Genomic DNA, 25,142 nt, shown 5'->3' with positions numbered 1-25,142 from the left:
TTAAATAAGCAGATCTTTGCAACACTGCATATGACAAGGTAATGAAATGCTCTTCCACACACATGCACATCCATGCTTTTAACAAAAGACGATTGAGACAAATGATAATTAAAAAGAAACTCAAAGCCACTAGCCATTATATAGCAACAGCAATAATTATAAATGTCCTAGCTAAAACACTGTTAGGTATATCATTGCGTTTCATACTACTGTGGTACAATCAATACTATAAATGGTTCTGGACAATATCATGGCATCATAATGCTATTTTGTACACTTATTGATAGACCTTCAATTCTATAACATTATCTCAGCTGTAGTGTTCCATTTTTAAGACTGTACATATCCCCAGGATTCTGAAATTACATTCATTAATTAGTTCTATTAAGATGTGCACTTTATACCCGAATAAGATAAAGACAATAATTTAAAAAAGACATTTGTTATGTTGAAACTGCAGAGAAATGCAACTGCAAGAGATCTCGCTCAATAACAATCATTTCCATCAAAGTTCAACATGTTCAGAAATTGCCGCATTTGTACAAGTTTAAATATACTGATCTTCCAGCATTATACGACTTCTCACCTTGGTGTAGTCAACAAGGTTCTGATATTCAATGTAATTTCCACCTCCAACAACAAAGACAATGGCCTGGAAAATGAACAGAACCTGAATCAATGATGTTTTGGAACACATCTATAACTGTGGAGTCCTGCAGCTTAGTGGCTAGAGCACTCGCCTTGCAAGTGAGAGGACCTGGGTTAGATTCCCAGGGAGAGTGAAACATTGGACAAGTTTTCTTATTCCACACACCTCTATTTACTTTGGTGTAAGAAATAACCCGATTGTTAGTCGATTGGCGGATCGCTTTTCTGGAGGTAATAATCCCTTCAAATTTGTTTTGAAGTTATAATTCGGTCACTCAATCCATAACTGTTTGTGCGACACTGCTGTGCGCAATTGACTGCCATGTCTCCCCCCAAAAATTTTACAGTCAATTCACTTTAAAATATATTCTGTGAAATGCTTTGAGACATCTACATCAAATGCAAGGATTATTATTGCACAAAAATCTCCTAAAGACCACTGGCTTTATTGATCAAAGCATTTTAAAATGACCAAATTTGTTTTAGTGAACTTTTTTCTTAATTTTTAAACACATTTTTTCATTCTTTGATTGTACTTTGCTCAACTGTTGTATTGTAATTATAGGAAAGACTAAGAGAACACTTGCTCTCAAATTAGACTGCTATAAATTAAACCAGGTTAATTAAATTGGAAATGAGCTCAGAAAACAGATTAATTGCAGCTCCAACCAGTAATCCCAGATCAGGTAAATGCATGTAAAGGACTTGTCAGTAAGCAATTTGGCCACCTGTTTCATTTGTCTGCTTAACCTAACAAACATACCCCTATTTCAGGTTCTTTGGAACAAGTTGCAAGCAGATTTTAAGAAAATAAACTCCACAAAAACAAGCAGTTTACTTCTAGGAGGGTTGATTTTTTATACAAGAATTTTCCTGCCCTGAAAATAAACTTGTAGTATTTTAATTCATTAACATTTGAATTACTTGCCTCTGTACATTTTATAATTTCAAAATATCAGTCAGGTTTGGATCGACTCATAATCCAAGTAAATCCCTCTACAGCAACCTACTTTCTCTTCTCAAGATATCAGAGGGAGTGGAATTGGTATTATAATTTGAACAAGAATTATAAAGCAAAATTGTGTGATTCTTCCTGTACACAAAATGTTGAGGGATCAGACAAGGATTTCTTCAACATGGAAGGGAGTCAAGAGACTGTTCAATGATCAGAAATTACTTTTCTGTAGCACTTATTTTCTCCCTTTCCATTATTTATAGTTTTCAAGCACCGTGAGAGGTGGTGGTAGGCAACTGCTTCTATCTCCCGAACAATGCTCTTCAGTTTTTGCCACGAGTGCAAGAATGGGATAGAAACATCAGTCCAAAACCACATCCTGTGTTTGAGATTCAATGTGTTACGCCTCTGTGACTGCTTAAATGTTCGAAACAATTTGTATTTTATGTGTGACATCTGTACCAGTGAATTACAGATTTCATGCATGACTGGAATATTCAAGTTATTACGCTGACATTAAAGCAACAAGAACAAGAAACATTTGTAGAGTGCATTTGTAGCTCTGATTGTTCACATGGCCTCAAGATTTTGTTCTTTCATTGCCTTTTGGTGGTTCTTATAAAGGGATTGAAATGTTAAACATTGTAGATAGTAGTTTCATACGTTTGCAACATCATTTTTATTTTATTAGTATGAAATATTAAAACATCATCACTCCAAGTTCCGGGCTCTTAAATGTAAGCCTTCCTAATCCTAATGCTATGGGCATGTCTATGCTAAAACAATGATAGCAGGATCAGTAAGAGGTGTATAAGAATATCTCAAGGTGATTCGCCCACTTATTTATGCTTTTGATCTGCAGGAAACCACTTCTTCCAGACGGAATGGCCAATATTAGGGACTCACCAAGTGGGAATCACAAATCTGTGACAAATTACTCTTATTAACCAAATCCTCATTCTCACATTATCCTTGGCCTCACATTTAAATCTCTCCAAGGCATTGCACACTTACCTCTGCAACCTCCCGTGACTCTACTGCTTCCTTTGCTCGTGACGTTAGCCTGCTTCATGTCCCTTGCCTTATTTTGCCCCACCATTGGAGGGCGAACTTTCAGCCATTCTTCTCAGCTTTCTCACTTTCAAAGCCTCTGAACACTTTTTCAATCAGTTCCCGTTCCCCCCCAACCCTAGCTCAGGTGACCAGTCAGCTGTGGAAAGTGCTTTGAAATGTCTACCTGACATAAAATCCTTTATATAAATTGTACTGTATAATACAGTATGGCAACTGAGCAGTATACACCAATTATAATTTTTTTAATACATTGTTGATAAAGATTGATGGGACTTTAAAACATACACATAAAAGTGTTTTTGCAAATAGTGACTTTAAGAAAAATTGGCCATTGTTCATTTGCTATTATAGTTATGAAGACAACCCAACAACATTTGCTTACAGCTATGAAATAATCAACGACTTTTCATAAAGTTGTTTATCATGTATGGGGATTCTGAGGATTCAAGTTTTAATACTTTCAATGTGGATCACATAGTTTGACTTTGGCAGCTCAAAAATGGTTCTCTAATTTCCGTAATGCCTGTCATATCATAGCTAAATAAGATAATCTGCAAAAATGCTACAGTATTTTAAAAACCCTTCTTACCTCTTGGAATGGATTCTTGCTTCTTGGAACTGTGCTACAAAATGAAGTAAAAATATTATTGACAGACGTAGTTTTAATGCCAAAATGCTCTCATTACCATGAAATCCCTGGACTGAAAATGTAGGAAAACAAATATGACACGGTAACTTTTTGGATCCGTACACTTTCTTCTCGATTCTTGAATATTTCATATGGATGGACTATGTGGGCTAAATAATGAGCAAATTAATTTGCACTTCACTGTCAGACATTAAGAGTCATACAGCAGCACAAGACCTCTTGGGTTTTAAGAGAATTGACTGTTCATAATCTAATCTGACTATGGGATTACAATATGTTGCATTTATATTGAAAGTGTTTATTCTCTATAAAAAGAGCAATTCTAAAATAATAAATAACATGGTTCTATAACTGTATATAAGCATAGAAATCACAGAGGCTCTGGCCACAGTCTTTCAATCCTCCTTAGACACCGGGGTGGTGCCAGAGGATTGGAGTGTTGCAAATGTTACTCCCCTGTACAAAAAGGGACAGAAGGATAAACCCCGGAACTACAGGCCAGTCGGCCTAACGTCAGTGGTGGGGAAACTTCCAGAGACTATAACCCGGGACAAAATAAATTTTCACTTAGAAGAACATGGGTTAATAAAGGATAGCCAACATGGATTTGTTAAAGGCAAATCGTCTCTTACAAGAGCTTTTGGATGAAGTAACGGAAAGAGTGGATGAAGGTAGTGCAGTTGATGTAGTTTATATGGATTTTCATAAATGATAAGAAACTTATCTCTTTTGAAAACATAAGAGACTTGTAAGCAAGTAAAACTCCAACTGTACCTCATTGCACAATCTGGGGTTAACAATCGCGCTAGAAAAGCAGGATGCATCCCTCTCGGGAGAGTAAGCACTCCGTACGAGTCAAATGAAAATCAGGCATATGTGAAACCCTCAGTATTTTGGTTTGCAGTCTTAAGCATGATGGTGGATTTGTGTGCAGTATGTGTGCTATGTGTGTGCTTGTGCACGTGTGTGGACACCTAGCTGACCAAAAATATTTAATTAATTGTTGAGCTATTTCTCCAAGCCAATTTTCCATTTAACAACAAAAAAGGAACAAGAATGGGTAAAACATTTAAAATTAATTATAATGTTTAGTAACTGATTATTATAACAGTTGCTAATCACACTTTAAGCGGTTATAATGAATATTGTGAAAATTAGCATTAGTCAGACAGCATTTCCAACTCACATTCTAAAATAGGTAGTATTTGTGCTAGAGAACTTGATATTTAACATTTTTAATTTAGCTCCTGATAGCATAATTCTCTTGATGCATAAGATCTATTATAAGATCTTATATTTATGCCTTTAGATTCCATATACGTTCGTCTCGTGCGGCGTTCCTCAGGGCTCCGTCCTTGGTCCCCTCCTCTTCAACATCTATATGCTCCCTCTTGGTGACAGCATCCGCAGACATGGGGTCAACTTCCACATGTATGAGGATGACACCCAACTCTACCTCTTTGTCTCCACCCTTGACTCCAGGACCACTGCTGCCCTCACAGAATGTCTGTCAGACATCAAGTTCTGGATGAGAGCTAACTTTCTTCAGTTGAACGTCAACCGAGGCCCTCCTGATTGGCTCCCGTCAGCGCCTCCTCACCTTAGGCACTGACAGCATCACCATCCATGGCTGCACACTCCACCTTGCTAAGCTGGTCCGGAACCTTGTGGTCTTGTTTGACCTCAACTATCCTTTCTACTCCACACCTGTGCTATGATCCACTCTGCCTTCCCCCACCTCTGCAATGTCGCCCGGCACCGCCACTGTCTCACACCGCAGGCCGCCGAAACCCTCATACATGCTTTCATTACATCTAGGCTCGACTATGCAAACTCACTGCTTGTTGGCCTCCCCAACTCCTCCCTCCATAGGCTACAGATCATCCAGAACTCTGCAGCCCGTGTCCTCTCCCGCACTAGGCTCTGCTGCCCTATCACCCCCATCCTTGCCCAATTCCACTGGCTTCCGAACACACAGAGGATATAGTTCAAGACCTGTAGCTCAGTGGTTAGAGCACTCGCCTTGCATGCGAGACACCTGGGTTCAATTCCAGGCAGGGCGAAACCTTGGGCAAGTTTCCTTACTCCACACGTCTAATAATAATCCCTCCAAAAACAAAAACAATAATAAATTGGTCACGTTCAATCCACGACTGTTTGTGGGACACTGCTGTGCGCAATTGGCTGCTGCGTTTCGCCCACAAATTTAGTCAATTCACTTTACAGTCTATTCTGTGAAGCACTTTGAGACGTTGAGAAGACGTAAAAAAAAGCGCTATATCAAATGCAAGGATTATTATATTATTATATAAGATCCTGGTCCTCACCTTCAAAGCCCTCCACGGTCTTGCTCCCCCCTACCTCTGCGACCTCCTAACCCCCTACCATCCTGCTCACTCCCTCCACTCAGCGGGCTCCAGCCTGCTTCACATACCCCGATTCGCTCGCCCCATTATTGGTGGGCATGCCTTCCACACTCTGTCCCCACCTTCTGGAACTCCATTCCGCGGTCCCTCCACCCTCCCCGACCCCCAGCTCGGTTCCCTAACTCTGTCTGTCCAGCACCTTGGGATGTCCTCTCGACATGAAAGGCCCTGTACAAATGTAATTTTGTTGTTGTTGTTAGAGAAGCAAATGCTCAACTTACCTCTCACTACCACGAAGCATCTTTGGATCAAAATACCTGTAGTCATCAGTTTCCTACAGAAAAATGGACATTACATTTTTACTACAAAGGTAAAGTTAGTTTGTGAAAGGAAAAATAATTAATTCATAATCCCAAATGCTCAGTAAAGGATACATTCAGAAAAACATTTAGTGATCTACAATGTGGTTTAATGTCACTAGTGACTATATATATAAAATATTGCACAACCACTTCAGCAAAACAAACAAGACAATCCTCCCTCAAGTTGATTTGAGTGGTTGATAGCTGAAAATGTTCTTATTTACTTCATTATGTGAACTTAATGTAGGGGTTTAAGGCTAATACAAAAAAGTGCAACAATCTTAATTATGCACTAACTTTTAAATTTTAACTAACCCTAAATTAGTGTAATACTGAAAAAAATGATTTTTCTTCAAATTAAAAATCTACTGAAGCATGATACAATCACGTAGAAAGAAAAATGAACACATACTGTGCAGTGACTCAATTGCTCAGTTACATAAATCATCCCACAGATGGCAGGCTCAGTTACCCATCACTAAGTTATTCGTTACACATCTATCTCAAAAATGTTTTTCTAGCTGCATCTGGTGCCAAAAATGGAAGCATTAATCAAAACCTCTTCCAATTCATAAGTTAGCTTACCATATTCTTCATCCAATTATTTGCTGCATATTAAATGTGGTAATTGGAATTCAGTGCAGCAATTGCTATAAAGTAGATGTTTACTTTCAAAGTATTTTCAAGCTAATTTCAGATTACCACATGGAACACAGAAGCCCCTAGGAAACTTGGTTCCAGGCCTCTGCCAAGATTGATGTCAATGGCCCAGTGAGACTTGCTTTTAATATTTCCTCCAAGTAAGAAATCTCTTGCTGATGACACACCCACGATGGGGCTGTTCTGGTGGGGAAATAGTAGGATTTATCAGCACCATGGGACATCATCCTGAAGTGAAAAGCGCTATATAAATACAATTTGTTCTAGTTGTCCCACAATGCATTGATAAGCCACTGTGGTGGTAGTTTAGTTTGTAACATCAGACACAAAAATCAACCTGAGAGTTTAAATGCTTGTTTCATGTAGTGATTTATTGGGGATTTCTGTACAATTTAATATCAGTTGTAACTTGCACCTGCTCAGGCATAAATGACACTAGTAATATCATTGGTCAGGCAAATAAAATTAATCATGGATGATTATTCTACATGCTCGTTTTGAAAGAGATGATGTAATTGTTTCACATTTCCTGAACCATCGTTTCAATACAAAGTGAAAACGTGCAGAGAATTCTTGGTACCTCTCACCCACCTAGTGAGGGCTCAAACCAAGGGGTGTAGCCATGGGTGGGCCACAGCCAATTAGCACGGAGGCCCACCAGTCGCTGAGACAGCACAGGGAGCGAAGGGAAGAGAGCTGGATCAGGAGGTACTGAGAGGGTTCGCTAGGAATGGAAATTTGGTCATTTCCCATCCAACAAAAATTGGTGCTCACGCATTTCTAGCTACGCCACTGGCTCAAACCCACGATTGCTGGATGTCAAATGACCAACTCGTGACTATCCTCTTTGGAGGGGATGTATGTGGAGTCTCCTTGGAACTGAACTGGCTTCAAGGTGGCATGCTTGGCAATGAATTGTTGTAAGTCAACGCTCTGCGGTGATCTCGGTAGCCTGGTTCCTGAGGCTACTAACCTTGCAAGCCAAAGCCACAATGGGTAGGGTGGTCAAACCTGAATAAGGAGCAGGAAAGCTTGCCTGACAGTGCTTTCGACAGCAAGCCATGTGACTTTAGCTGGTTAGACTCCAGCAGTACCCCAATACACATTCTGAGGTTCCCAAGCCTTGGGTCTTACCAACCTGTCTCATACCCTCCGGAATTATATAAGCAGGATGTATCCCTCCAAGGAAAGAGTGAGTGTTCCATTCCAATATGTAGATAGGATGCATAGAACTCTGTTTGGTTTGTATACCCCTAAGCATGGTGATGGGTTTCCACATATGTCAGACACACTGCTGACCAACCCCTCTCCTCATGTTCAATAGGAAATGGAATCATATCTGTAATTCCTCAAATAATGAGTTGCTGATCTTAACTAAGCCCATTATGGGAAATGCTGAACAGAGATACAATCCTTTCAAACCAGGTGAAGGAAAATCAGCAAATGAGTCACAGCACAGTATTGCTCTAAAGGTCCTATGAATGCCATTGGCTAAAGAAGGAGTACTTTATTTGCTACTACCTTGTCTGGGAAACAGCAAGACAGAAAAAGGGTATGAAGAGGGAAAACTGAAAATGATTTGCCAATAAATAGCACCACCACCAACAAAAACTTATACAACATTTATATAGTGCTCTTCACACCGGGGAGGGTTTCAGAGTGAAAAGAAAGATCACTGAAGTTACACAAATATAAGAAAAAGTATTATATGTATAGTCTGTTATAATAAATTTAGGATTTATTTCAAGCATTATACAACAGGCCCCAAATGTCGTGCAGAATTGTGACAAGCAAAACATATTGTGCTGCCAGATTAAGACTCTGGAGCATGGTAAACTGATAAGATCAGGATATTAAGTCAGAAATTTAATGTCATTTTGACAGACACGCAAATGGCACTGTAAACTGAAACTCTATGGAAAGTAAAACAGCATCGGCTTTACTCAAATGGCTGTATTAAGTAAACATACTATTGAAAGCAGGTGCACTAATTCCTGTTGGCATTGGTGATGTATCCTGTAACAATTCAAGAACTGATTTGATTAACCCCCAAATCTTGGGAATGAGCATTTAAAATTGGCCAATTGAGGAATGGTTCCAGTTTATAAACAAAAGAAAGAAATGCTCTCTCTTTTGGTTCTCATCTTTTGCCAATTCACCAAGTTGGGAATATTGAAAGAGAGGATGTTAAACTTGCCTGCACTCTTTCAGTTTAGAAATATGCTATTTTGGCTTGCAACATCTACTGCAGTTGGTCTCCAGAAGATAACATTGGACAGTCATAAAATGTAAACACTAAACAGAAGCCATCTTTTTTCAATTTAAAAATAAACCTTTTTTAAAGTTTCGGAATAATTATCTAGTCTTCCAATGCAATTACAAAAGTTCAACAATGACTCATTTCTTACCAGTATAAACAAACACACAATGGATTTTTGCAATTTCAAGTTGAAGCTTGAACCTAAAAGTTGACCCCATTTTGTGACTTAATCTTATATACATATAAAGTATACCACAATCTGAAAAAAAATTCCTATTTGAGCCAGGCTACCCTAATGATTCAGTTGTTAAATGCTTGAGCATTTAATCTGAGCAAGCCATTGTATGCAGACAATAAAGCAACTGTGCTAATCTTAAAACTGATCTCTGGAAGGATAACTTCAACTATCCAGGTGACTCTCTGAAGCATAAAAGTTCCTTAGTAAAGTTCCAGTCCTACAAACATTGATACGTACAACGGCAGATAATTACACCTTCCCAAAAAAAACAATCAAAAATAATTCAGGTGAACAAGTGTGTGAAGTAAGCATTCTCTCTGGAGACCAACATTCAAATTGGGTGTTTACATAAGCATTTCCAGATACAGAGTCACTGTGGTCTTATTAGATTTAAATGCAACCTATTGTTGTGACATGTTAGTTTTTGGAATTAAAGCTTACTTTCAAATTTCTGTGGAATTAGACCAGGATTTACCTCTCCCCCCACGCCCTTCATTCTTGGAAAATGAACTTATGAACAATCAAAACACACATCACTCCAACATTTGGTGCATATTAATAACCACAGTAATCAATGACTGTAACAAAGAATATCCTTTAACTAATACAAATTTAATCTAATACTTTTGAGATTGTACATAATATAAACACTTGATATATTAGAATCAAGGAACATGTTCACTGTATGCCTTTCTGGAGTTCCCCAATAAGTGATAGTATTGCTCGCAAAACATATTTACATTAAATTACCCTGTTCATTTGTTTGTCAACATTTTATAACTTTGGGGAATGCAGCTGAAATCATTATGAAGAAAGCTTGTGTGAAAACTGGCAATCTTAAAAAAAACATGTGCTGTGTATGAAATTGTTCACAACTAGCACTGGGGCTTGTACTCACAGGATTGGATTTCATCTCTATTAGGTTGTCCAAAACACGCGTCACTGGTAGATTCTGCAAAGGAGTTTATCAGGAATTAGTCCAGAATAATCAGATGTGAAGAAAGACCAGGAATGAAGTATCCATCAAGTTAGTGTCCTTGCATGTGTCCTTTAGTTTATCTCAAATGAGATGTTGATTGACAAGATAGTCCGTAATCTTTATAATTTTATAATAACCCTCCCTTGCCTCCTTTCAATACCCTCTTGAAGACCTCCTTTTCCGACCTTTTGTCGATTTCCCTTCTCCACCACCCTGGCCCTCTACCATTATCTCTCTGATGCCAACAGCAAACTAGGTCAGACTTACTTTCTTTCTTTATGAGCAACTCAGGTCAATGTCATTTGAATGCAAATAAAATAAATAGGTAGTAAGAACAAGCAGAATAAATAAATTCAAGGTCCAGATTAAAATAAGGTGCTTGATCTATCTCCTGCAGTTCATGATGCTACATGAACTCCATATATAAGATGGCTTCCTAGGAACCAATCTCTTCCAGCCATTCTTGAATCATTAATATCATTTATTTCAACGGAAACTGACATACTTTTTCAAAATCATTTTCCTTTCTGCTACAGCAATGTCGTGAAATGAAATATTTCAAAACACACTTGATTTTTAAAATAAGCTGTGGGAATTTTACACCACAGTACTCAGAATTTCCCTACAGGGTTTATGCAACAGAATAAATAAATCTGGATCACATAACTGCTTAAACTATTACAAATTTCAGATTTAAAGAAATGCTACAGTCAATGGTTTTCAATTTTATTTTTAAATATTAACTTAATTGTACTAATTTATTGTATGGACGCATACAAATCTACAGACATAAAAATGCAATGTGCACAACACAAAATGATTTGATCAAGAAGACTGCAATAAAGTTGAAATTTAACAAAATGTCTTTTTGCAAGAGCACTCCTACTGGATTGGATAACAGTTGGACATTATCCTCATTTACCATTACAGCAATTGGCCCAAATTCATCAGAACCGAAATTGGACCATTTATAATAATTGCATTTCCTGAATGAGCATTCAATTAATCAGATATATACAAAGCATATTGGATACCTAACAACTGGATAAACAGGAAAATAGACTGAATGGATAATAAAATATGCTCTCAATTACCAAATGAGATTGGAGATTTCGCATATTATGGAGTACTCATCGAGTCCAAAACATCCAAATCATTTCCAGCAACATTCTAAACCAACCTTTGATATTTCAATCAGAACATAGCAGATAAAAAGGCAAATAATACCTGTTGACAGAAATTTTCAACATGATGAAACCAATATGATATAACCTTCCAGAGATTTCCTGAATATTTCATCCTTTGTTACAAAAACTACCAGCAAGTCATTTTACTCATGCCAAAAGTAGTCATGCTGCTAAATCTTATACCAGTGGTTTCACGCTGTGTCAATACCAATGATATGCTCAATTGAATTAAGCAACTGCCACCAAAGATATTTTTGTTTCTGCTAAAAAAAACAATCATATAAAAGAAAAATCAATAGAAGTGTCACAGTGTCATTTAATTAACTCCAGTGAGATTGATAGAATGTGTGTGTCATGTATCAATAAATATCAGATTTTTCTTATGGAGTTTTTTTTTTCTTTTTCCTATCCTAAACACACTGAAGTACAGGAGGAGCTACTTTATGGTGACTTACTTAATTAGTCATACTTCATGCGGGATCTTAGACAATATTGCACAGTGCATTGGAAGTGATATCAGTGGCGACCTATGGTCCCAGAAGTTGGCCATTTTAGCTTCCTGTGTGACAACAGTGTGGAGTCCTGTAGCTCAGTGGTTAGAGCACTCGCTTTGCAAGCGAGAGATCTGAGTTCAATTCCAGGCAGGGCGAAACCTTGGGCAAGTTTCCTTACTCCACACGCCTAATAATAATCCCTCCCAAACCAAAAACAATAATAAATTGGTCATTTTCAATCTACGACTCTTTGTGGGACATTGCTGTGCGCAATCGGCTGCCGCGTTCGCCCACAAATATACAGTCAATTCACTTTACAGTCTATTCTGTGAAGCGCTTTGGGATGTCCTTCCGACGTGAAAAGCGCTATATCAAATGCAAGGATTATTATTATTATTAAGGATTATTATTATTATAACCGTCATAGGTGCCCATAGAGCCAGAAAGCACATTTTCGATTTTTATTCCCAAAGTTTCACATCCCAATTGGGTGCTACAAAGGAAACCATATTATAACGAAGCAGATTATAAAATGTCTTAATGAAGCACATTATAACATGTTGTAATGTCCTATTTATATTGCGGTGACCAGAACTGCATACAGTATTCCAAGTGTGGTCATACCAATGATTAATACAGTGGCAGGAATACCCCACTATTTCGGCTCAATATTGCCATTTTAATACAGCCCAATCTTACGCTAAAATATTTACTCTTAACTTCAATCCAGAATGAATTAATTTCATTATTAAATTCCTGGGTTACAATCAGGATTTATAGTCCAAATTCATTACTTATCTATTTAATGTTACTTTGTGGTTTTGTTTAATGCATTACATAGTAGTAAAAAAGCGCATTGTTTTTAAGAATTTACTGTATATAAATGACCTCAATGCAACTACTTGCCTCTCCCATCCAACAACAAATATAGGCTTAAAGGCCAAGTGCAAAATGGCTTTAATTCAAATACATCTAGAAACAGTAAAAGGTTCCTTTTGAATACTGCCAAAAATACTTTATTTGTATGCTAACTTGATGGAGTGAAACATTAACAAAAATAGACTGCCTTAAGTCTTCTGTTCAATGAAGGCATGTGAAGTCATAATACAGCAAGAGAAGTTGCTGTAATCAGCTACAAAATTAATCTTCCTGAAGCTGGATCCCGATCACCTTTAAGACAAACTGTTCGCATCCCTCGACAAATAGAAATGGTCCTCAAAGCAAATAAAATACCTTTATGGTAAATCTGGGGTTTCTAAAGCATTTTGTACTGTCTATTCCTTTTTACACATTGAATTCTATAGCAAGATGCCTGTATCAAGAAAGAAAGTTGCTGTCTGCATCCCTCACATTGGGTTAGGCGTTATATAACTTTATTATAAAGAGTTGCTGTAGTAAACTACAAGGATATCAGTGTTTAATTCCTCTTTGGTTTTATGCTGCCAATAGTTATTTCAATAAAACTTTCCACAGATTTAGCAGTACTGGCAGAAGACTACATATTTCAAATCAAGTGAGACCATGTCTGTATTTATAATGTGTGAAGTAATAATAACAACATGATTTCATTTTTGGGGAACAAAAGGTGCTTTTAATTGATACATTTCAAATTTTCAACAATTTCATTTAATACCTTAAACACTTTAAAATAATATCTGGTAGGATCATTTTCTCCCTTCAATTAATTTAATCTTAGACACCTCAAACCCTATGATTGGTTTCCTCTTCAATTCTATTTTTCTTGCAAAACTAATGTTGCTTTTAATTTCTAATACTGGAAAATACTAAGCAGCCAACCCCCTTCCCCCTCAAAAGTCAATTTACTTTTCTCATTGATACAATTTGTTCTCCATTGACTTCCAATCCTTGCTTCTTTAAATTATCCTAAACAACTATTAAAAACATATGTACTTATCCCTTTACACAAATTATTCTCAGATAAGATCCTGAATGAGTCTAGGATATTAGGGAGTTTTGCATTAACTTCAATAAGTATCCCAAATGACTTGTTGAGATTTTCTATATAAGCTGAAGCTTTGCAGGGGTGGGCAACAAAGCAAAAAATTAATGGGAGTGTCTAGTGTATTACCGCTGCACTGTATCAGAGTGGAAAAATTATCACACCAATGATTTCCCCACCAGACGCCCTTCCTAATCTTGGCTAGAAAGTAAAGGGGAGGTGGCATGCAGAAGCTAGGAAACTTCTCCACAGGAAAGGAGTGGAAAATGATGGGGAAAAAAGGCTACCTTAGGCCATTCTGGCAGTTGGTTCAAGAGACTTAGACGTCTGGGAGCAAGACTTGGCCAGCTCCGCCAAAGCAGGAGGTAGTGTAAGAGAGGGCAAAAGTTATTCAAATATAACTTAATAGGTAGGCTTTGTACAGGATAAGTTTATACTGCTGGTTTTTGGATGCAGAAGATATGCTAATATAAACATCAGAGCAGACTATTTTTTTCTAGTCTTGTTACTTAACAGGATAGGAAAAGAGAAGCTATTCAGATCAATGGAGCCAGGGAAAAGGCAAACGGGGTATGAAATTATCATATAAGGGTGAAGAAACATCAATTTTTCCTATGAAAAAGGGGTCCTCTTACTCAATCCAATCAAAAGTTTGTTTGCATCTAACTGATTAATAACTGATGCAGTGTCTAACAGACTTTAGAGCACTTTGTGTTGGTGGCAGGAAATCAACACCATGTTTTTTCGTATATAATTTTATGTGTGCCCCAAGAGCCCCAAGTTTGTGGGACAAGAGTTTGCAAAACTCTACTAGATATTCATCCATTGCGCCATTCATACTCCCCAAATCTCTTTGCCAGATTAAGTTCTCATGATGTCTGAAGCACCTCTTCTAGAATTCAGCCATCGAATGACGTTAAAATAATTACTTTAAAATGAGCATAATAGTCATTAAAAATATTAATTCCCCTCTCCCTCCTTTGGACACTGCTTGTTTTTATCCTGCATTTCAACAATAAGTAAATGATAATATCAATACTTGTATTTGATATAATGCCCTATTTTATCACTGAGATGTTTCAAAGCATCTCATACAATGACAGTGTATTTTGTGGACAAAATGTAGCAGCCAATTTGTGCACGGCAATATCCCATCAACAGCCAAAGAGCGAGTGAGCAAATTTATTTCTGGGATTGTTGGCCAGGTCACTGGGAGTATTTATTTTTTGAACACTGTCATGGAATCATTAAAATCCACTTGAACAGGGAAACAGAACCTCGGTTTAACATCTCATCTGAAAAACGGGATATAATGATGCTTAATGTTTGTTAAAAAATTATACTAAAGATGCTTTCCAGAGTTGCTTTAAAAATCTAAATCAAGTGAGAGGTATTAATTTAAAATACAGAAGAGAAAAGGAAGAGCATTCCTCTGTGGAAGAACTAGAAATAAATGTCTGTTCTATGTTCCTCTGAATTGATTCCAGCAGGCGGAAACTGATAGGATCATATTTACACAGATGTGCTCAGTTATTCTACTAGCCAAGGTCATTTATTATTTCAAAGATATGATAACTACCAATGATTAATGTGGTAACAAATGAAATGCAACAGATCACAGAGGTAATATTGTAATAATGATAATCTTTGCATTTTGAACAGCGCCTTTATGTTGGGAGGACATCTCAAAGCACTTCACAGGATTTTAGTGTAAAGTATGTATTTTACTCTGTATTTTGCAGATAGATCACTAAGTCTAAAACAAATAATTATCTATCATTTAGTCTTCTTCATTCTTATAATATTCATGTTTTGCATACTGCTGGAGTGGTTTATGACACCCTTTTATTATGATTGACACAAGGGCCACACAGTTGTCACCAAGGAAAAGTAAAGGTAATGCTTATGATTCATATTTGAACCAAATTTTGTTTTTTAAAAAAAATGAGCCAATAGGAAGTATTTTCAAAAAATAACATTGGTTATTTAACCACTTCTAAAAATTTCAGCAGTCTATTGAAAATTTCTTATGTTAGCCAATCTAAAGGCTTGAACTTTCAGCAAGTGAATACTTAGAGGCCAATATTAATATTATGACCCAAGTGGATTAATCTGGGGTAGGAAATCCAACATCAATCACTGACACACTCTCTGAAATAACTTGCGACTGCAAACACTATGGACCACACACACTCTTTTAGAGACCTAGGAACATATAAATTCCCTGTGGAATGTTTCTGTTCTTCACCTCCCCTCTGGATTACTCAAACTCACTCTTCGCCGGTCTCCCCAGCTCCACTATTCAAAAAATCCAGCTCATTCAAAACACTGCTGGCTCCATACTTACCCGGACCAAACTCCCATCTCACCCATATCCCCATCTCACCATTTCTGGCCAGGCTCCACTGGCTCCCCATCACCCAATGGATCGACTTCAAAATCCTCAAACTTATGTTCAAATCCATTCACTCCTTGGCACCTCCCTACCTCCTCAATCCCCAATCCACCACCCAGTGCCTCCGCTCCACTGGCACCAGCCTCATGCTTGTCCCTTGCACCCTCCGTTTCACCATTGGAGGTCGCGCTTTCAGTCACTATGCCCCGAAACTGTGGAACACTCTCCCTCAAGCCCTCTGCCTTGCCCCTCTCTCCCCTTCTTCAAGGGGAGAGAGGGGCAAGATCTGAAGACCTTCCTTTTCGATGATTATTACGGTCATCTCTCCCCCCATCTCGGAATCAGGCTCTGCCATTGTTAAGTGGTGAAACGCTACCCTGCGTGGAGGGCGCTATATAAGTGCAAGTTGTTGTTGTTCTTCCCAGGCTCCACTGGCTCCCTATTATAGAATGGATCACTTCAAGATCCTCTACTCGTTTACAAATTGCTTCATGCCCTGGCTCTCCACATCACCGACCTTCTGACTCCGCACTCCACTACTTGCTCGCTTCGGCTTCCTGTACATCGCTCGTTAGGCGGTTGAGGAGATCAGAACCCGTAGGACAGAAGACGTTGATGGGAGCCGAGGAGTATCCAAAATGAACTGAATGCATGTGGATTACTTACATCTACTCATTTAGTGCAATTTTGCCACTGGGATCTACTTGCATAGTAAGAAAATTACCTTCACATCCCATTAAGGAAGTTTAATTTCATCACATATTTGTATCTGGTGGGAAAGTAAGATGGTATTCAAATTTACTACGTTCAATGAAACTAACCTAGCGTAACCGAGGTCCAAAGTAATTCAGCTGGGACTTGTTCCATTCAATAAATAGACAAGGAATCTGCTTGGATAGACAGAAGTCTCCTGATTTGGAACCTGCTTATACCAAATGTTTCGTAGCATATGCATAAATATTGGATAAATATTATATCATATGCCTTGTGCAAGGTTTCTGGATCTGCATCACCTTTCATACTATTGCACAAGCAGTCCCCAACCTGGGCATCAACATAATTCCACAGGTTTTGTAACTTTGCATTCCTAAAGCAATCAGTGTGTCAACAGGAACCAATAACTACAGCAGAATTTGCGTGATTTAATGATGCCTATTCTGTAACTATAACATTGTGCAGCATTTTTTCTTTTAAAAAGTTATCCCTCACTATTTTGTTGTTCAAGGTGACTTGCGCTAGCATGTACGTTTTTGCTGAGACAAAGATTAACAAACTGTTTTAAATTAGATATCCATACTGACCTGCTGCTTTAATACCAAATTCTTTACTCCTTCCATCACAAATTGTGATCCGGTATTCATTACACGTGAAAGCAGGCTGAAAAAGAGAGAATACTATAATGTGCTCATTCTTCTTGAATTTGCCAATCAAAATGTTTCTGGACAAGCAAATACATTAAGTTATTTGTAGCTTTTCTCAGAACAGAGGAGTTCATTGAAGTCCTCTGCATCTGAAAATACCAATACTACAATTCTTGTCAGCTAAGGAATATTTTGAAAAAAAATAACAGCTTCTTTTCCTCCAAGTGATTAGCACCAAACAAAAGACCTATTATAATACTAGAGCTGCTTTCAATTATGCTATCAAAAGTTGTTCCTACAGAACTCTTTGCAGGACGAACATTCCTGCTGCTGGATATTTATCTTGCTGCTTTAGATTCTGAAAGGAATGAAGAAATCTTCCGCAGCAGTTATCCAAACAGAGTTCATTTTCCACTTTGGACCATTTTATAACACAGGCCACAATTCTGAAAATAAGACTCTTAGAAGAAAACAGGTACGATTTTAAGTAAATTAGTTTGATCCAATTAAGCGGTAATTTGCACATTAACAGACAAATAAGTCTGTACACCAGTGACTTTTGACTCACCTTCCAAATCCATCAGTTAAACCTTACCCGAGTTAATATTTTTCAACATCACATACCTTATTGGTTTCACTCCACTGCCTCCAAAGTTTGTTGGAGCTGATGCCATTTTGGTAAATGCTCTGGTAAGTAAAGACAAATGTAAGATTAAAATTCTTGAAGAAAAATTTGAGGTTGGAAAACATTTCTCTTTCATTCCATAGAGTTGACACATGGACTGCATTTTTAATCAAAATAGGTTAACTGTACCCTGAAATGATTTCAGAGCATAAGAAGAAACAGACAAATTCACATTCAAGTCGTTTTGGACCCTCATGATTCCAATTTTTGGAATTCTTGTTTGCTTCTGATCATGGAGAGAGAATTTCACAGCATTTTTGCTGCAGTATTCGGAGATTTCAGATTTCCATTTACCTCCATTAGGAGACTACATTTGTGGACTTCAAATTGTACTTTATTGATTGTTAGAAGTAAGTTTCAGAAGCTGGATGTTTTTCCAAAGATCTCAGGTTAGAAGATTGTGTGAATGCATTCTTATCTTACTTGGCAGAATGGAATGGTACATTGCTGCATTCACTGTAGTACTCTTCCTCCTACTTTGAAGGAAATCTAAATTACATATACAAATATAGGGATTGCTTCCATCCCGTTTCAGGGAGAAATCATTCAGAAACATTGTTGGTACATTTTTTTTTAGTAATACTGCCTTCGCTGTACTCTTATTTTGAACACATCAGCAGTTCTTTTTCGTTGGTCATTTTTTATTATTAATAACTCAAATTGAGGGATAAATTTTAATTTTGCTCTGATGACTCATAGTTCTGGATCTTCCATATGTGTCACACTAACTGTATGTCCTCAACATTAAAACTATAGTGTTGGACATTTCTTACTTCCATCGTTTGATGTAATTCAAAGGAGCCAAGTTGCATCCAGCATCAGTCAAAGCTTTCTTGTATTGCTCTAGGTCAACCTGTTGATACGTAAAAAAATTCTATTTAGAATGAAGAGAAAAAAAACTGCAAGGAACTGTGGAATTGAAAACTGTATGCAGCTGGCTTCAGGAAAAAAAAGTCTAAACGTTTCAGCTTGTTTTGGTGTGCCTTATTGAATTATGCTGAAGAAACCTGATTTTATTTGAAAAGGTTAAATTAAGAAACCATGAAATGGAGGAACTTATATGTGTAGAAAATGAGCAACTTTTTCTTCAACTAAAACATTCAAGACAAACAAATGTCAGTCCAAATCGACAGATTAGTTGTGCATACTGTTGCATGGCACTGTCCTTCAACCAAACATCTAAAAAGCCGATTTACAAAATGTTTCTATGTAAGCAGATACAATGATTTGCTTTACTGGTGGCCTTTAAGAATGAATAGAAGAATTGTATCCAAATGGTATGAGTAATTGGGACAACTAAATGAAAATATGACGATGACGATGATGATGATGTGCCAATACTAAATCATACAGGCATAATTTGCCAGGCAGGACTTTTGTACCAAATTGACTCGATTAACTACGCAGATACATTATAATTTAATCTATAGCATCAATGACTATATCTCGTCATATTTTTTGAATGTGATGGATGAAACTTGTTTTTTATGTTGCTTTTCTTTTTGATCCTGGTAAAATCCAATTCAACCACGTTTTAGCTGGGTCTGGTAATAATTTCAGTTACCATAAAACAGTGGTGTTTGTAGAGCAAATAATCTGCTTGGTTGGACTACATTTTTAAACTCTTTTTGTTATAGATTTGAGTTGGAAGGAAATTCAGGACAATAACATCTTGCAATCAAAGCTCATTTTAAATGCTCGAAAAATTGGGTATAATTTGGGTCAGTAATTGTACTGAGATGAATATCAGGTTATTCAGATCCAGTATAATATGAATTGAGGATTTTCAGAATAATTATGGTGGGCTCACAAAAAAAATGCAGCAGTTCATTACAATGATTGCCACTAACTTGCTTGAGTCTAGCATCAATGCAAAGCACAGAACTCCATGTATCTCATTAGACTTGCATTACATTATATTTTGCAGCAAGATGTGTTTAGATGACCAGAACACAGGAAAGTTGATGGCAGTTTGTTGCAATGCAAAAATGACACAGACTGACTGAAAGTAATATGGAAAGAATTTTTTTTAACGTACAATTAACAAAATTGTATGATCCGAGGTGAATAAAATGTAAAATCATCACTAAAGTAATCAGTACAAACCACCCAATCATTTTTTGGCTGCAGTAACAAACTCCGAGGAACAGAATACAATTTGTAAAGATACTACTCTATAAGGCACTGGCTAGACACCATCTGTAATATTGGGTGTAGTATTAGTTCATACCATAGAAAAAATCTTACTATCTTCGAAAGGGCTGAACACAGGCTAACCAAGCTGCCACCTCAGGAATATGTCGTAAAACTTGCATCAGAAATACATTGTACACCATAGGGAGCTCAGCATTTTCACATGGAATGAACCAAACCAACCGTTACTAGACCTGCTGATCCTGGCATCAAACTGAAATTAGTTGTGCTTGCTCAATGGTTCGTAATACAGTGACAGTTTGATTACTGCAAATACGATCAGAAAAGACTCCAATTGCACAAAGCCATTTTATCATAGTTCAATTATCACAGAATTTAAAAACTTTGAAAGATTTCCTACTTTATAATTTCATGTTTATGTGTGCTAAATTAACCTCATCAAGCAACAATCAAACAAGCGCTGCAAAAATCTTTTTAAGTTCTATAATACAGTAATACATGATGTTCTCATTTTTGATTTAATCCTTTAATCCCTTCTCAACTGACCCATAAATTTGTGACACCACTTTTTATTCTCATCTTTATTTAGCCCGCATCAGTGCATTTCCAATTTCTTCTAATTCATTTATGAAAACTCAAAATGTTAAGCCTGTTCACAGAGGTTTGCAAGAGGAAAGGATAGTGGAACTGAAGACCAGGCACCCAAATTACCTTCAACTGCAAGGCTAATGTAAGTGACGCAATTCTCCATGCAATACCATCGCTCCATAATTCATTTATAGATGGACTAACTCTCGCTGAAGTTTGAACGTTTTCCATCCCACTGAATTGGTACATTGGTACATCCATTCATACATACATAGGATGCTGCATTAATTTCTATAGTTCTGTGACACTAACCCACGTGAAGGGCACTATATAAATGCAAGTTGTTGTTGTTGTAGTACTTTGTGGCCAATCTTAAAAGTAAATAATATTACCCTAAAGTGAAGCAAGAGGTAAGAGGTAACCCTCATACTCAAACTTTTTTTTTTGTGAGTCAAGTGTTCAACTTAGCAGGCAACCGTCACACGTTGACACTGCAAAAAAAAATTCTGAATAAAATACATCAGCAATTCTACCAGTAATTTATGGTTTCCAATGTACCCACGCACAGCATACAGCATTTGTTTGGTCTTAAAAATATCTATATAAATGTATTTTTGGTTTTAAAAAAATGTTCAACTGTCAATAATGTTAGATAAAAGAACTAAAAGAACTTAAAAATATTTTTTCAATTTGAACACTCCAACGGAAAATTTAACAAAAATATGTACTGAATCATTTCCAGTTCTCAACAGTGTTAAATTTGCCAATATTTTTATGGAATTATTAAGCTCCAGTAGATGCTACTTTTGATTTAAATCATCTGTATCTCTGACTTGAGTGAAAATGCTTCACTCATCAGTCATGATTCTGCTCTGAGGTAACACAACAAATGAATACATTGACTGACATTAAAGTCAAGACTTAAGAACATCAATGCCAGATATATGAAGCAGTAAATTTTTGTGGTTAAAAAAAAATACTTCTCTATTACTATAATTTATTTTTATTAATATGGTGAGTATAATTGGACCAAAAGGGGAAAAATGATCACATAACAGAGCTGAATTTTATTTTTTAAAAAACAGCATAAATAATCGGATCAACCAAAGTGCAGCTCTAAAACAAATTAAAAATAGCCTGCCTCTTGTAGCAAAAAAAATACACCATTGTGCTTGTGCTTCAATTCATTTATCATAGAAGTAATCATTTTTGAAAACTTTTTAGAACAATTAATGAATGTCATCATGACATTTTGTAGATCAAAGGAGTGCTTGCTTCTACTTTAATCTTAAGAGGCTACATCACTCCAATTTTCCCCAGTTCATAATATAGGCGAGTCTGGCACATGGAGGATTACACATTAAGAATGATGCATTTCTATTTGCCTAAATGTGGTTAAAGAATAAGTTCTGTAGTACAGTAAAGTAGCTTTAAGTAATAGCTGCATTAAAATTTAGTATCACTAGTTAAAATCAATTTGTCTACAAAATAGTCACTATACTACACTAAATTATGTGAAGGCTTTCAGACGTTTTGACAGCATGTTAAGGGACTTAAATATGTAATTTCCCTTATTTTGTGTTATTTTGCCACAGAAGTAGTTTGCAAGAATATTTATCACATAGCTTCAGCGGAGAGAAGTTTTACATTTGCCCCCCTTCTCCCATTTCTGTAATGCTGTTAATATCTAGGGCTTTTTGAATCAGTAAAATACTGTTGAATTGTTGTCTTACAATCTTCATTTTAAATTTCAGAAATAGCAGGAACTAATCTTTCTTAAGTGATGTGAATAATGTACATCAATAAGCTTTCAATGATCAAGTGGTCAAACAAAACTTACTTCTGAAGGTGGCTGTGGTGAACTGATGTAGTAGATAATAAACAACCTCATTTTATCCTCAGGGGTACCTCCTGTAGAAAGAAAAGCAAAACATTTTGAAGCTCGGTAGTTATTTTTTTAAAGAATTTTCAAAAATTCTTTAAGTAGAGCTAGCTCAGCATTTCTTTTTTTTTGCTTTTGTTTCAATTTTTTTGTTCACCAGAAATTCTGCTCGATGCAACTAATCAAAAGGAAACTTGCCAAGGTTTCACCCCACCCTGGAATTGAACCTGGCTCCTCTCGCTTGCGAGGTGAGCGCGCTAACCATTATGCTATGGGACCCCGTAAAACTACACTTTCAAAGAAAACGGAATTCCATTCTTTAAAAATCCACGATGTACAAGTGTTCAAAAGATGGTTCATATTCTAATATGAAAGAACCCCAAAACAAATTGATCACTGACTTAATGGCTGTTTGTGGGGAATTTCGGTACTCAAACTGGCAGCTGTGTTTGTCTACAAAATAGTCACTGCACTTTTGAAACATCCTTCAGATGTGAAAACACTGTAAGAAATGCAAAGATTATTACAAATGCAACAAATTGACCCATCGCTGAAAAGCAATGGTCATATAGCCCGGTCACTGGCAAATAGATCAGATTTGTAACATATCTGTAGGTAGCTCCTGCACCATCTTTTTTTCCTATTCTGACTCCCCAAATCCAATGTAAAATTTCTCAAATAAACATTCATCATCCCAGAGTGGGATCACTATGTCAACATGGAATATGTAAGGGGCAAAATGAAGACAGGAGACAATTTAAATACAATGGAGAATAAATATAGGATACACTGCCAGAAATTCATCAGGTTTACATGGATATGGATTTGACTATGCAGCAGAATTGTAATTGCCCAAATCTGTTTTCTACAATATGTTCAAGACTTCCCATATAGCCAGGCACAAATTCCAGTGACGCATCATCAATTAGAATTAGAAGACCATTCCAGCTATTCATCATTTTCCAAGAAATGAGAAAAAAAAATTTCAAGGCTGGAAATCGAAAATAAAAACAGCAATGCTGGAAATCAACAATAAGTCACATTCAAGAAAAAGGCTTAGGTTTTGAGGACTGCCACTCATTGGAATAATGGACTGGGGGTGCCCTTATATAAGATAGCAAGTTCAAGAGAAATCTGAGAAGTCATATCAAAAAATTATTTGAAGAAGCAACTGAGACGTATTTGAAATGTTGTTAACAGGAACCTTAGCAAAGAACAAACCTCAGGGCTCTTTCTTTGCTCTATGTCACCTCTCCCTTGCTCAACATTTGATCTGGCTGTGAAGTGCTTATCTTAAGATATCTTATCATATGTTAAGTGGGGATTTCAAATGAAGGTCATTGTTATTCTATTTAATATAAAATTATGCACTTTTTAAAAAGGCACTTTGATCTATGGATGTGATGACACTTCCTGAATTAGACACAGATGTTAACGCATTTCTCCCCCATATCTAAATAGTGTATGTAGGCAATAAACTAATGAAATGTGGGTTTCAAGAGGAAAGTAGACAGATATTTGAAAGTTAGAGGCTTGAAGGGTTTTGGGCAAGGCAGCGGGATTAAACTTGCAGCTTTCTCTGAGAGTTGGTGTAGATTTCTGTAAATTTCTATGATTCTGTGAAATAGGATACTAGGTTAAATAATCGAATAAGTGTAGCTCAACAATTCAGAAATCATGCTGAAGCTGTACAGTGCTTTGGTCAGGATGCATCTGAAGTATGTGAGCCGCAACATAAAAAGGCCATTAAAAAGCTAAAGGCAGTGCCGAAAGGTTCCAGTGAGCAGGAGTAGTGGCTGAAGCTCAGGTCAGAACCCAGAATGTTTTATCGGGATGAAAAAAAAGCATTCAATGTCTTTTTAGTGAAAAAAACACATACACATACTACTTATATAAATGTGACATAAAATTGATAATCTATGCATTTACCTCTCAATGAGTTGGAAGTCATTTTAATAGTAATAATCTTTCTTACTCCATACAGTGCCCTTTGGTTTACTCTAATGTGTAGTGACCATCTATTTTGTAGGTGAATGCAGCAGCCAATTTGCACATAGCCTTGTCGTACTAACAGCAAATAAATGAATGACCAATTTTATCGCATGGATTGCTAGCTGGCTAGGAGAAACCTAACCAGGGCTTTCGCCAATCTGTACCTTATGCTCCGAAATTAGTTAAGCAGGGTGCGTCCCTCAGGGAGAGTGCGTATTCCAGCAACAGGGAAATTTCCATTTGTAGGTGTCAT

The 25,142-nt window shown here is 36.9% G+C and overlaps 1 protein-coding gene across 1 annotated transcript in view; it reads right to left on the bottom strand.

The window, feature by feature from the left end:
* scfd1 (sec1 family domain containing 1) overlaps positions 1–25,142 on the bottom strand; it is a 46,116-nt gene that overhangs the window by 2,200 nt on the left and 18,774 nt on the right. Inside the window, exons 16-23 of the mRNA XM_042337886.1 lie at positions 22,856–22,926; positions 19,047–19,126; positions 18,213–18,275; positions 17,529–17,604; positions 10,111–10,164; positions 5,974–6,026; positions 3,267–3,300; positions 587–652 (exon numbers count right to left, since the gene is read on the bottom strand). Of these exons, the coding sequence (XP_042193820.1) occupies positions 587–652; positions 3,267–3,300; positions 5,974–6,026; positions 10,111–10,164; positions 17,529–17,604; positions 18,213–18,275; positions 19,047–19,126; positions 22,856–22,926 (497 nt within the window). The remainder of the gene's footprint in view (positions 1–586; positions 653–3,266; positions 3,301–5,973; positions 6,027–10,110; positions 10,165–17,528; positions 17,605–18,212; positions 18,276–19,046; positions 19,127–22,855; positions 22,927–25,142) is intronic.

This window comes from Callorhinchus milii, unplaced genomic scaffold, assembly GCF_018977255.1.
Source record: "Callorhinchus milii isolate IMCB2004 unplaced genomic scaffold, IMCB_Cmil_1.0 Scaffold9, whole genome shotgun sequence".
Classification (NCBI taxonomy): Eukaryota; Metazoa; Chordata; class Chondrichthyes; order Chimaeriformes; family Callorhinchidae; genus Callorhinchus; species Callorhinchus milii.
This window is presented reverse-complemented; position numbering and strand designations above follow the sequence as displayed.